Genomic DNA, 14,867 nt, shown 5'->3' with positions numbered 1-14,867 from the left:
CATAAAACCTTAAGCCGTGTAGACAGTTTTCTGTCCACATATTTTTGCTCTCCTGGTGTGCAGCTGCATAGCTTGTCCATGCAAATAAGGTGTAAATTGCTCGTAAGAGAGATACATAAATAGAAGAGCTCAATTCCATCAGAAATTTACAGAGTTTCGCTCAAATTAAAATGTCTGAATTTCATTCAACTCTAAACTTGTTAAGGGAACATTCAGCTTTAGATTCCACAATAAACCCAGTAGGTACTACTGAAGGGAAGAGGTGAGCTTAAAGAAAACAAAACAAAACTATAAACAGTACTGTTGTGTATCTACATTTACAGCTTTCATCTATTTTTGTACAGGTTCCCACTTCCTTAGCTTCATAGTAACGATGGAAAGAAAGACTTTTCAGTCATCCAGCTTGGTATATATAGACACAATTCACTGTGCAATATGGCCCTTTTCCCTCCTCTTGCTGTATGGAAGATATACAGTACCTGGAATGTAGTTGCTCTGTGGCTCGATACCTGCTGGGAAGTTAGTGTTCTCTGGAATAGAGTGACTATAATCGTCTAACGGCGGGAACTCAGCTGGGATCTCTGTGTGCCGAGGCACCAGCACTGGAGGTAACACTGCAGAAATGGAAAGAAGGAAAAAAAAAAGGAAGAGCAATGTTAACAGCTTTAAAATAAAATGACTGAAACCCTAGAAAATGAAGATAAACCAGTTTGGAGTAACACCCTTAAATACATGCAACACTGAAGTTGATAATTAAGGAACATGATTTGATACTTGCTTCTGAAATAACAGCAGCAGTTCAAGATGCTGTTCTTAACATATCTCAGCTGGGGCCGGGATACGTGCTTATCTGAACACACCTAGTCTGTCTGCCACTTCTAAGGCAAAGAAACAGTCTTCTTGAAAAACCATTTAAGAAAAGTTATACCACATGATTCAAAAGGAATAAATTTCACATGAAATGGAACAGCAAGGTAGGATTAGCATAAACATCCAGACTGGTTCTGCAGATTTGTACTGACACGCAGCAGAACTATCTGCAGTTCCAGATGAGTCTCTTTCAGAGGCAGGAGGAGACTTCAGAACAGGAAGTTCAGTTGTGTTGGGAGCTATTCTTAGATCCACTTCAACTTAACAGTAAATTTATCCTTAATTTAATAGCAACAACTAGGGATGCAGAGAACACTGCTGTAGTTCATACTTGTATCTCCTACGTGTGTGAGTTGTTTACATGCACACAACGCCGCATTAGGATCTGGCAACAACACAACCTGGATTTTATCGATTTAAAATGCTATTTCTCCCCTGAGTGCAGATTCATAAATTATTCTGCTATGTACAGTAAGAGATTACCATCAATAATAGATAACGCTTTGGTTTTAAAACCCTACGCCTGCTGCTTTATTCAATTTTGAAATGCACTTATAAATCCCTTCTGCTGGTAGCGAGAAGCTGATGTATCCACACGTAAGGCCAGCGGTACCTGGGGTTTCCACTCTTTGGTAATGATAAGGATTCACACAGACTTCATCCTTCTTCATGTTAAAGGCATACTCGCACATCTCCATGGCACGCAGCTCATGGTGACTATGAAGGTCTGGCCATCGCCACAGCCGGCAGTAGATCACATGAGGAAGACCTTTCCGGTGAGATACTTGCAGCCGACCATCTAATGATCTGCAATCAGAACATGAAGATGACAGCAATTTAGATTGGCGTTAATACACGTGTAGTAGTGACCACTTCCCATCAAATCACAGAATCATGGAATGGTTTGGGTTGGAAAGGACCTTAAAGATCATCCAGTTCCAACCCCCCTGCCAGCAGCAGGAAATGCTATACAGGGGGAAACTCAAGTGAAGACTGGAGTTGGAGGCTCAAAGGTTGCTCAGCCAACTCAGTATCCTGACACAATCCCAAAAGGGGCTAGTGACCAAAAGCTGCTGAGATAGTGCTGCCAGGAGGCATTCCAGTCACAGAATCATAGAATGGTTTGGGTTGGAAGGGACCTTAAAGATCATCCAGTTCCAACCCCCCTGCCAGCAGCAGGGACACCTTCCACCAGACCAGGTTGCTCAAAGCCTCATCCAGCCTGGCCTTCAACACTTCCAGGGAGGAGCAGCCACAACTTCCTTGGGCAACCTGTTCCAGTGTCTGACCACCCTCACAGTGAAGAACTTCTTCCTAATATCTAATCTAAACCTCCCATCTTTCAGTTTAAACCCATTTCCCCTTGTTTTGTCATTAACTACCCTTATGAAAAGTCCTTCCCCAGCTTTCTTGTAGCCCCTTCAGGGATTGGAAGGCCGCTATAAGATCTCCCTGGAAGTCCCAGTCTTCAAGCCAAGAAGTTATCACTGGAAACTGTCAAATGTTTGCTTTATATAACAGCCCTGCTCTAGATTTATTAATTTTCTGAAAGTGGTTCATTTGGAGGCAGAGACAAGAGCTAGAGCAAGTAAGAACACTTCCATTCAGTGGTACTGCTTAAGCATTTACGTGTGTCCTAATAAACAGGCCATTTGCACAGCTCTCAACACTTTATGCTGTGTATGTAAAGGCAACACACCTTAAAATATGTGCTAATAAAAACTGGACTTTTAAAATAGAGACACATGAATTTCCATTGTGACAAAATCATCCAAAATTGATACAAACATTACAAACATGCACGGCTTCCAGTTTTATGTTCCAAACTGCAGCTTGAAAGCAAAAAATAAGTTTTTTTCAGCATTTGTTTTTACATCTGTCCCTGTCTCCTCCAACTCATTTTTCACCTAATCCTGTCCTCACCCCAGAATAGCCTGTTCCTAACAAACCTTCCAGGGAAACAAGACAATCATGTTCAAATCCTCTCCAGGAGAGGGAATAGTTGGAGCAGGGTCTCCTCTATCCCGAATGAACATCCCTGAGCCACTAAATGGGAACTGCCCCCAGGCACTTTCTTTGAAGTCTAACCCTTCATTTCCCTTGCTTTTCTTAATGACTGAAAATGAAACACTTCAGGGGTTTGGTGAAATAAAATATTTCTATTTTTAATTTGTCAAGGAAAGAAAAAAAAATATTGAAATTTTACTCTGAATTGTATTCCCTTGGTTCTTCATGTTGGCACTCAATCTAGAAAAACCAAACCAAACCAAACCACACAAACAATTATTCAAACAGTGGTTGCTCTCATCTTGGCTGCCCTAAAAGAGTTTTCCCAAAAGCTTCTCTGGCAGAGGTTGGTAACACACACACCTCTTGTAAACACCACTACAACAATGAGGAAGGCAAAACTCAACCAATTCAAACTATTACTGACAAGCACCTGATTTAGGGGAGCAGGAAAACACGTCACATAACTGTTGATAAGTAAAAATAAAGTATATAAGGAGTCTGTGCCATCACTGAGGGACTCGCTGGTACAGGTTACACAACATCTAAAACCTGCAAGGATATTACAGCCCTGAAAAATACACAACGCCCGGAGTTATTGTTTATACACGTATTTATAGTATGTATTTCTTCATGTTCTTCATGTTCTTCAATATTTCTTCATTCTCTTCAGACTGCTCTGTGACAAGCTGACCAATCAGCTGAGTATCTGTCACATTCTCCAAGTGGGTTTTCATGCCAAGCTCCTTTTGAGGAGGAGAAGCAGAAACCAGTGTTCCCAGGTGGAATACTCACAAGGAGGGTACCAGTGTCTAGAACAGATCTTCTGCAGAAGATGGAAATTGGGGGTTGGAACTAGATGATCTTTAAGGTCCCTTCCAACCCAAACCATTCTATGATTCTTTGAAATCTTGGTATTGATTTCAACAGGGCCAAGACTTGACTTACACAAGCCCTAAACTTGTTCAGTGTAGAAAATTTTTTAAATATATACCAAAAGTGTGAAGATATTGACTGAATTTAACAAAAAGAGGCTAAGTTGAAACAAGTGAAAAAAGAGAGATGATTCCAAGTATCCTGCAGGAGATACAACTGCATCAAATGTTCTTACTGTCCCAGTCACCATCAGCATCACGTTACAGATGGACATCACTGCAGCATAGATACTTGGGCTGAGGTCAGGAGCTGAGACTAGGGGACTAACACCAAGTGTGTATGCCTTTGGGATTCCTCGCAAAGATGGTTCTCCCCCTCCATTTCCCAGGACAGTAGAAATTCTTTATACCTACAACAAAATTCCTATTCAGCTGGAGGGTGAAGTGCACTTCTTCCCATCACAAAATCACAGAATCACAGAATGTCGGGGATTGGAAGGGACCTCGAAAGATCATCCAGTCCAATCCCCCTGCCAGAGCAGGAACCTACATGAGATCACACAGGAAGGCGTCCAGGTGGGTTTTGAATGTCTCCAGAGAAGGAGACTCCACAGCCTCCCTGGGCAGCCTGTTCCAGTGCTCTGTCACCCTCACTGTAAAGATGTTCCAAGGCTCTTGGTAAAAGCTATGAAGTCTTTACAAAAGATGAGCCACTACTCCTACGTGCCCGACACGCTCTCCAGGTGCAGTGGCCCTTGCCACCCAGGTTAATGCAGCCATTCCACCACCAAAGTTCTCACAGGAGACATTGGAGAGAGACATCAAGTCACTGTTGTCTGATGAGTTCCCAAATCCTGAACAGCTTCAGTGGTTATCCAAAAAACCAAAATAAATCCAGGCTAAAAGCAGAACATAACTCAACCACTCAACCACAGCTACTCATTTTTGTTAGCAGAGACTGCACACTGCAGGAAACACATTGTGCTTGCTATCTCCCACTCCTCATGGCATGAATGCTATCTACAAGGCAGAAGAGATGGACTTCTCTAGAATCTTATCTAAAATGACTTTTCAAAATGACAGAGCCATATGTTTTATTTTGAAATATAAAAACCTCTCCCTCTCCCCCGAATAAGAAGATAACATAAAAGGAATTATATTTCCTCAAAACCCTGGGGGCTAATTACATTTTTATGATTGTGAAATCTTTCCTCAGGCTCCTTGTTACAGGATTTGGGACAAAACAACATCATCTGCATGTTCTTGGGAAGAACATGGGTAAGTAAGAGGGCAGCTTGCTTTCTTTCTGCTGTCCTGCCTCAACCCTCATGAAGTATTTTCTCCAAATCAGCAAGTAACAGGCATGGCTGAGATGGGACACAAGATCAGACGAGCAAGCACTGGGCTCTACCAAAGGCAGCTTTCTGTGCAGCTATAGAACTCCAGTTACCACAGTCAATTGCCACATCTTCATTAGCTTATTGACTGCCCATTCATAGATGGAAATGCTTGATCAAAGAGAACTGGCCTGAGCACACAATCATCTCACTTACAAACGATCTAGGTTGCCACCTTAAGGGCAGCTGTGCCAAGGTACGGGCTTAGCACTGCCTTGGTGAGATGGTCTTCCTCTTGTCCAACGCATTCCCATTCCCACAGTCCTGCCCTATCTCATCTCCTACCTTCCTTCTCTGGCTCCTGCCCTCTCAGTATCGTACCAGAAACAGGCTCAGGTCTCTAACTTGGCAGAAGATTATCCACTTTTTCATGGATAAGCAGCTGTAACAGTTCTTGGAGGAAGCCAATGAGAGCCAAAAGCTTTCAGTCCACAGCCCTCAGGGATGACCCAAGCAGATGCCTCTCTTTCACATCCACGTGCAGAATAATTGGATAATAAACTCCATAGCACACACAACTTCTATCCCTTCTTGGTCCTGTTCTGAAGGACAGTCTGATCTTGAAGACTGAAGTATCCCCCAAACCACCTAACAGCTCAGTACATCCAGGCATCACTAAAATTAGCAGAATCTAAGCACCAACATTTCTGTTGGGTTACTGAATTGTTCCTCCCTCTTACCTTTCTTTTAACCAGGCTGTGTTGAGCAGATCTCCCTGTACACCTGAGCTGATCCATTTATCATTCCATACTACCTAACAGGATTTCTCCTAAAAATACCAAAGCTTCTTTGGCCCAAAATTCAGTACTAGATGGTTCTCTCTAAAACCAGCACCCTTTATTTTGGTGGGACACTGTGCCTTCAAAGTGTCTCTACACTGCATGGTGGGATTAAATAGCACAGGCTGTGAAGAGCTTTTTTTTTTTTTCAGAGTGTTGATGTTTAGACCGAGCGGGTGACGCAGATTCTCAGTGCCAGAAGGTGTTCTAGTACATCTTTCATAACTAGCACATACCCTGAACTTGCAGGATAAGAATGAGAAAATATTGTGATCCACAAGGCTCTTTTACTAAGGGAAATATGATGAGCTGTAGTTATCACCGCCTGCGAGTGTGAGAGCATGTAGGCTATGAGAGCCTGCAAGATAAAAAACAAACCCAGAACACAGCGAGATTGTTGAGCTGATACCAGTTAGCAGTGGTTTAGAACAAAGAAATGGATTCAACAATGATTCGGAAAAACAAAGTCCTGACATGACAAGACAAAGAAGCAGCAGAGAGGAGGAAGACAGAGGTTCAGTGATATCAAGGATCAGCCCGTTGAGAAGAACGGCAGAGACCGGCACTTCCCCATCTGAATGATGACTACGTGGCCAGCAGTCCTGATCGGTGGTGGCTGTGCTGAGGCAGGAGAGCAGCCTGATGTTTGTCCCAGCCCAGGTTGTGGGCGTTAGCAATAAAGATAATGACTGTGCACCCATATCCTGCAGGTAGGATACAGCTCAGAAGAGTCAGTGCTTGGTAAAAGATCATAGAATGGTTTGGGTTGGAAGGGATCTTAAAGCCCATCCAGTTCCAACCCCCCTGCCATCAGCAGGGACACCTTCCACTAGACCAGGTTGCTCAAAGCCTCATCCAACCTGGCCTTGAACACTTCCAGGGAGGGGGCTTCCACAACTTCCTTGGGCAACCTGGGTCAGTGTCTGACCACCCTCACAGTGAAAGATGTCCAAAGAGAAGTTAGCCAAAGGTTTGAGGGTTACAATATGGTGCACTCAAACATGATCAAGAGGTATCCAGTGGAGAGGTTACCCCCCACCTAGGGCAGTTATAACCAGAGATTAAAAAATAGTAAATGAAGAAGGAGAGACCAAGACTCCAGGAATGGCACCAGGTAATTTAATTACTTGCAGAACAGCCCAGGGCATGGTCAGGACACCATGGCAGTGTCCATAAGAAACAAACAAAAACCCCCTCAGACTCAACAGCTTTGGGGTTGATCCTCACTTACATGTTGTTCCAAGCCATGTACCAGGGAATTTTAACACATAAAACTGCTACTCCAAACTGTCCAGACTGCTGCTGCTCAAGGAACAAAGGGCAACAATGACTCTTAATAGCAAAAACAGAGAAAGGAGGAAAAAAGAATGACAGAAACATTGAAGCTTTTTTTTATAAAAAAAACCCAAAACCCAACCCAATCCCCTGTAACTGTCTGAAAAATAGTGAGGAGTAAACAGGAGAACATTACATTGCGTAACAGGAATTTGATTTCCAGGCCTGATTTGGGGTTTTTTTGTTCTTTTGGGATTGGGTTTTGTTGTTGTTGTTGTGTGTGGGGTTTTTGTTTTGTGTTTGTTTGCTTTGGTGATTTTTTTGGTTTTGTTTGTTTTTAAACCTGATTTAATTTGTAAGATCCCGAATCAGGAAAGAAAAATAACAAACCCTACACTTTGAAAGTTTATTTGTTATTTCTTATTTTCCTCTTTAAGCACTTTGCAGCTATCTTTCCTCTAGATGGGTAATGAAACTCTTCTCTTCCTATTCTCCTTCTTTAAAAGTTGAAAACAGTAGACTGCAGCAGTATAAATTAAGCAATAAGATATTACCGGGGGGGTTTTGTTGAAGTTCACATTTACTCTATCAAAGATCCATTCCCTCCCCTTACCATTCACACACACACACTCCTGTTTGCAAAACCCATCAGTTTTAGATCCCTGAAATTAATCTTCCAAGAGAGCAAAATACCTTTGAAAGCTCAAGTATCCAGTAACACCAGCATGTGCAAAAAAGGGGAAGGAAAAGAGAAAAACAAGCAGGAAGAAAAAGTTTAAGTTATGTATTTCCAAGAGGTTCTTATTCAAAACCACGAGCAGAAGCTGGTTTTAAAAACCATGACAAATAAGTTGCCAGGATGTTCTAAAATGCACCAAGAAGGATGGCCACAGGCTGTGATTTTCTCTTAAGCACAAACCATTATAAGTAGCTCCTTAGTGGCCCTGCATCTGGTCTACAGCAGGAAAGTAAGCATTTATCCTTGTAGCAGAGTCTGGCTTTTGTGTGCAGAGCACTGCAATATCCACAGGGCTTCACTGAAAAGCTGGATAACATCTCAACTTTCCCTGAACACCAGCCAAATGAACAACACTGAATAAAAAAAAAATAATAATAATAAAAAAATGACCCAGGCAGCACATTTGTAATTCAAAAGCTGATCCCTTGCCATTTCTTTCCCCTCAATTTGCTCAGCACCACTAAATTTTCCAATTTCTGGTAGAGTTTTAACAGTACTATCATTCAAGTTCTAGAAATAGAAGTGACTGCGTGGAACTGAGGTTTGCAGTGCACATCATCACACTGCCAGAGAGGAGAACAATAATTAATACTTCTACTTTGCAATTAAATTTATAGCAGATTAAAAGAATTAACAATATTGCAATATCTAACTTGCAACACATCTCTGTGGAGAGGGTAAGTTTTTACTACCTCAAAAGCAATGAAGGGAAACAATTCTCCCAAAGGAAAAGAACAACAGTTTGTGATGGAGACAACCCCAGGAATGAGGAGTTCATCAACCTCCCAACGCTATCAAAGATCACTGCTGTTTTGTGCTGGTAACTCTCTTATCTGGACCACTTGTTCTTCCCACTAAAGTTCTCCTAAACTACTTCTAAAGGATTTAGAAGAAAAACACATCTCCTCTACTTCTGCAGATGGTAGCTGACTTCAGATGCTTCTGAATCTCCTGAGTTGCTGAAAGGAGCAGAAGAACCGCAGCAAAGGCACGAAGAAGGTGGAATGGGAAACGCCTGGGAACCCGTGCAGAGGTTCTCAGTCCCTTTGGTGGGACCGCTGCATGTGTACTTACAGGCAAACAGAGGATCACAGCCAGTGGGTGGCACGGCTCCACGCATCTGCTGGCCATGAAGTCTGGAACAGAGACTGCTACAACCTACAGTCTGCAGTATCAGGTGAAGATTTTAAAGGTAAAGGGCAATTCTCATTTCTTCTGATGCTGCATAATTCTTCTACTCAAGTCTCATTTGTTGGAGGGTTGAAAAGTAGCTGACAATAGAGAAATATCCAATATATCTTGTGTGGGCTTCTTACAGCCTATTTACATCTCTCAGTCTTTACTAAGGCTTTGCAGACTTCCCCTTCCCCCACTAAAAGCTGAAGAAATACAGCACGGAGAGTTGATGTCAGGATCAGATTATGACAGCATGAGTCATTTATTAAGATTCCAGTAATGCTAAGCTCTTTAGCAGGTGCCTTGAGACCATATTTTGCAGAGTCTAATTTCAGATTCAGACATAAGTACGTTTTATTGGTTTACCATAAACCGTCTGTCCATTGTTGCTTCTCTAAAGCCGCCTTCGGCTCGTCCTGTACTCGCTCCACAGCTCTCTCCTCCGAGCTGTGCCCGCTTCTACTCCCCGCTGGCACGCAAATAACAGCTTAGTTTAATTTAGATTTCTTTAAAGCTACAGATAGATCTTGTTTTGTCATGTAGTACCACAAACTAAGTTGGTTTTTTTTTTTTTGTCTGTGCTTTTTACTAATCTCTTTGTTATTTACACCGCTTCTGCTCATGCCACAGCTACAGGACATTTGGCTCCTGGCTATCAAACCCAGTTCCCTTTCCTCTGTTTTTTTTTGCCATTTTGTAATTATATTCCTCTACATCTCTTTTACCTCCTCTTTTTTCTGATAGCCAGTAGCACAGAAAGTATTTCAGAAGCCCAACCATGCATGTCCTTCACTCTCCTACCTCAGAGAGGATAGAATATATCCTAATACTTAATTAAGGCTTAATCATAAACCTGGTTCTAAACTTCCTAATATATATCCCAATATTTCTGCCTTCTCCACTTGTCCAATTGCACTTGGACCTGCACGGTGGATGGCAGTTCTCAGAAGATGTATGCTCTTTTCCTACTGACTTTTGAAAGGAAAGCAATGCATCCCCTAGCAAGGCACACAGCTGAGGACAAACCATTTCTAATACCTGCAGCAGAAACCACGCAGTCCAAATGTCTCCAACAATGTCCCTCTACCATGAGGAAGCCCATGGCTGTCAGCAAAGCAAGGTAAAAAAAACCCCAAATCCTAACTATCCTGGTTATTACTGCAAGAGGCAGGTAGAGCAAGCTTTATTTTGGTAAGAATGTGGTAATTCACTACTACTAATTAACCATTAACAGAAATCGATAGAGAATAAGGGATGTAAGTGGAATCTGAGGCCAGAAGGTATCACATCCAAGCCCCTTCCCAGTTACCTCTTGTAGAGCAAATGTGACTTTTTGCATGATTTTTATAACTCCTCTACATTTTAAATCTAGTTTTTCTAAGCAGTTTTGGCCATTTTATTTGTTTCAGCAAAGTTTATTTGCTCAAGTCTGTGTCAGACTCATCTAAATTTATTTGTGCTTGAGCCTTGGAGGGGACTGGGGGTGGAGAAAACAGACATAGTAAGAAACTCAGCCTCTCAAAAGGAGCATGCCTTTTTGAAAAGTCATTTATCATATGAGCTCATCATTTCTTCCCAGAATCCCGTCTTTAACTCCAATCATGAAATCCAAAACCCAACACACTTTCATCCAACCGAACCAGCAACTTCCTCTCTCCTAGGAGATTCCAGGCACACTGATGGCTCTGTGTCTTTGTATGTTCCTGAGGAGTTTTGTAAGGAGAAAATGGATGGATGGAAATGCCAAAGAGATTCAGATAATCTTCCATAACACAGACTGCATTCAAAACAAAGGTATTTCAAGAAAGACTGAGTAACTGGAGCACACAGTCCTGCTAGCAATCAAAAAAGGAAAACAAAAATAAAAAGCTGCTGTAAAGCTCAGTTATTTTGTTAGCTTCCACGGTACTTACACTGATTTACATTTAATATCTAGCTTCAACATGCATCTTCTTGATACTCTATGGAAAAGAAATCTTCATATTTTCACTGAAGTCAGAAGAGCTTTGCTAATTAGCATCAGCTGTCGGCAGAGCCCAAATAAAACCAGAGCAAAAGAACAAAGAAAAGAATATGCTTCTTAATTGCTGAAAGAGAAAAGAAACTAATGTAATGCCCTGCCCAATGTTTAGATAAAAGTCTCACACCAAGAACCGTTGCCCCAAATATATGTGTCTGCTAACAAAAGCAAAAGTGATTATCATAGTGAGTGTTGAAAAATGACAGTTTTAAGACCTTGGACTCTCCTTCACAATATATACAAGTGCCTTCAACAGAAACTTCATATAAATACCAGGAGTTGGAACTGACTTCTCAGACAAATGTTTGTGCATTCTATCAAGTTGGGCCAAAGCCAACATTTCTTATGGAAACATTTTTGGTGGTCCTGGGCAAAGAACATGTTTACTTTATAGCAGATACAACTAAAAATACACTGTGCTCCAGCCTCCAATTATCTTGTTTGGAATAGTTTGAGGCTACTCGAGGTTCATTGCTGTTATTTTCTTTATTATATAGTGAAAATGTTGCTGCTTTTCCTGTAATTTGAAAAAGCAGCTATTTCAAGATTTGACATCTGTGTTTGTACCTCCCCCACATGGATAACAAGATCCAGGGTGAAATTTTCCAGAGTGTCCATCTCCCATTTGCAAAAGTAACTCAGGTACTTAAGACATAGATTGATACTTTCCTTCAGTTACATGTGCCTTTTATAGTCCTCATTAATCCCACTGGCTCTCCATTATATTGCTTTTCAAGCTGCTTTAACAGCAACTCAGATATATCATTATTTGCACCACCAGTACTAATTAACAGCACACCACAAACAAGGGGACCGGGTCCCACAAACGCTTCCACTTCCGTCCAGCATCCTCCCCCACCCCGAGCCCCTCCACAGGGATGTCCTTTGGGATCCATTCAACAGCAGAGCTACACAGCTGGCTCCATGATGAGGACCTGTTCTTCATTAAGGCTGATCAACTTGAAATGAAATGCAGCTCCCTTACAAAAACTTTAATCTGGGTTCCTTAGCTTTCAGTTTCTCCCATTCTCCCAAACAATTAACCACCTCTCTTTTCCAATCGAGCTTTCCCAGCCTCCGACTCGCTCTGGAATCCTGCGAGTTGTTAATGAATCAGTTCTGTATGAATCATTTCCCATGTGCAGACCGAGGATTTCATCACAGAGCAGATTCTCACAGACTTTCCTCCTTGGTCTCGATGACAAAGAATTACCTCTGCTATGAAAACAAGCCTTGAAGTTTCCACAAGGAGTTAACACAGAAGGTGTGTGCCGTGTGAGAGAGGTGAAAAGGGTAGTGGAAGAAGCTGTGTTAATTTTACAACTCTGACTTCCTTAATTATGAGTCACTAGCAACGCAGGAGAAATCCAGCTTAAAAAGTAAACCTAAAAGAGTGTGATGTCTTAGGGGAACGGTGCAGATTTCAGATGAAACGCCCCATTAAAAGCCCACAGAAGTTAATATTTTACAGTCTCTTATGTCTGTAATTACCAGCGAAATCAGAGGCTCAAGACTCTGCAAGAGTTCGTGTGTATTTGGAGGAACAACTTTGTAAACTTCTCTGTCTCATAATCAGGTTTTACAACACATCTGAGGAGGGTGAGGGAAGAGAGGAGGTGGTGTTACGGGCTTTTGGTTTGTTAGTTTTATTTTGGGGGACTGTTTCTATATAATAAGAGAAAAAGGTTATTTGTACCAAAGAGCTGGAAAATGCTTCAGTTGAAATATTTTTTTTCCCTCCCCACTAAAAACTCTTTAACAGCAAAAAAGGAAGCTGTGTATGTGGCCTACCTGAAAGCTTCCTTTCTTCTAGTAAATCTGCAGATCACTTGAAAGGTTTTGTTGTTGGTTTTCTGGGTTTTTTTTTTTTCAGGCTACCACTTACAGCCTAATAGCACAGCAGCCATGCCATGCAGCAAGAGAAAGTCACTTCCTCAGCCATCCCCTCCGGCCAAGATAATCATCTTATTCATGGAAGCACAATTCTGCTTTCCTAAATTATTTTTAAAAAATAATAATAATAAAAAAATCAAACAAAAAAAAAAAACCACACAGTGAAAAATTTTGAGAAAAGGAGGGAGGAAGAGTATTTTCCCCATGTTACAAGGCATGAGGAATTCCCTTGCTCACCAAAAAATCAGACTTTTTGCTCTGTGTATCAGGATGCACCATTTTCCCCATCGAGACGTGCAGCACATGCTGACTCCTTGAAGGAAAGCAGCACTAAGACAAGCCCAGATGTTTTCCCTCTCTCCTTCACTCTCCCCAGCTCTGCACTGCTGATATGACTGGGAGCAAGGATGTATAATTTCAATGCTTAACTCTGACTAATGCAGGATGTGTGGGAGAGCAGCACAGCAGCATGAATAACAGCTCTCTAAAGCAGTATCACGCTAAGTCATTCTTATCATCCAAACAGGATCTCAAGCATGTGCGTGCACAGTACCTTTCCTGTAAAGTTTTTATCATGACTGTCATGGCTCGCGTGGAAATCCAGCTGGTACGACATAAAAAAGGAGCAGGAAAAAGTAAGTAGCCCAAATCAATGTAAACAAATACCTTATTTTCATGTAAATGTCAGTAGTCATAAAAACTTGAGGCAAGGAGTCATTAAAGAACAGTCCAGCAAAAAAAAAAACAACCCCAACACGAAAACAAGTCACCCCTTCAACCACCACAGGAGCCAGAACTGTTCCCAAATGAGATGTTTTTCCAAAAGTTTTCCATGAGGTGTCCATAACGAACGGCTGAAAATATCAACTGCATCAAAACTCACATTTAAGTAACAGAGAGACATTTCAAGTCACTTTCCTGTTGTCATCTCCCCCTTCCCTCTCTCCAAACTAAAAAGAAGGTTTAATATTCACATCCTGGGAAACCTCACTGGATAAATGGTTCAACATTAAGCTTCAGCTAGAAGCAGATGTAGAGCTTGCCAAGGAGAGGGGAACAAGGAGGGAAGCAGACTCGCAGGTAAATATTAGTTTGTACTTGAAAAAGCCAGAGCACATTTTAAAGCTGCTTTTGATTTCCACGCCAGCTTCACATCGTCCTCTGTCAAACATCAGGAGGGCAGGGTGATGCAGGGGGAACGAGCTCCTGGTGTCTTTGGCAGCTGGTCCAGGGTGACAGTGATGCCACCAGTCATTATCAGCCAAATGATGGAAAATGATCAGCAGAATTCCAGAAACAAGGGATGTTTTTCTTCCTCATTTTCTTTTTAGCCCCTCTTGGCCGGTCTCTTTCATGCCAGCCACACAGGAGTTTGGCTGGACTCTCGTGTGTGGTTTTGGCACTCACAAAAGGGGCAAGGAATGCTGTTTGGGAGCACAGATCTCCTCCTCTTTGCTCCCATCCAGTAACCACACAGGCCTTTCTTTCCCAGGCCTCATATCACTTTGCCATCTGGCAACCTTCATGACTACTGGCCTGAGCAATAATGCTAGATAAAGACTGGAAGCTCTTTAAGCCACAGGAGAGATCCCTCCTGGCCTGCAGTAGTAGACCAGCATCCTTCTGCTGTGACCTGAAAGGGGAATCCACAGAAGACACAACAATTCTTCAGTTCTTCAAATCCTAAAGTGCTTTCAAAACTATACAAACAGATCTGTCCATCTTTGTGGTACAGCCAGGACGAGAATAACACTAAAAGGCTGCTTGACAGCTCACAGCAACACTACAGCACTTTCATGGTCAACATGAAGACCATCCACCATTCACTTCAAATCA

At 42.0% G+C, this 14,867-nt stretch overlaps 1 protein-coding gene across 2 annotated transcripts in view; it reads right to left on the bottom strand.

Moving 5' to 3' along the window:
- LOC104523354 (mothers against decapentaplegic homolog 3) overlaps nucleotides 1–14,867 on the bottom strand; it is an 83,709-nt gene that overhangs the window by 17,758 nt on the left and 51,084 nt on the right. Inside the window, exons 2-3 of one of the 2 annotated variants that reach the window (XM_010165895.1) lie at nucleotides 1,484–1,677; nucleotides 480–614 (exon numbers count right to left, since the gene is read on the bottom strand). In XM_010165895.1, the coding sequence (XP_010164197.1) occupies nucleotides 480–614; nucleotides 1,484–1,568 (220 nt within the window). In that variant the 5' untranslated portion in view covers nucleotides 1,569–1,677. Of the gene's footprint in view, nucleotides 1–474; nucleotides 615–1,483; nucleotides 1,678–14,867 lie in introns of those variants that run through there. The other variant, XM_010165896.1, reaches the window with a different exon arrangement.

The sequence above is a fragment of the Antrostomus carolinensis genome, unplaced genomic scaffold (assembly GCF_000700745.2).
Source record: "Antrostomus carolinensis isolate BGI_N321 unplaced genomic scaffold, ASM70074v2 scaffold10464, whole genome shotgun sequence".
NCBI classification, from domain to species: Eukaryota; Metazoa; Chordata; class Aves; order Caprimulgiformes; family Caprimulgidae; genus Antrostomus; species Antrostomus carolinensis.
This window is presented reverse-complemented; position numbering and strand designations above follow the sequence as displayed.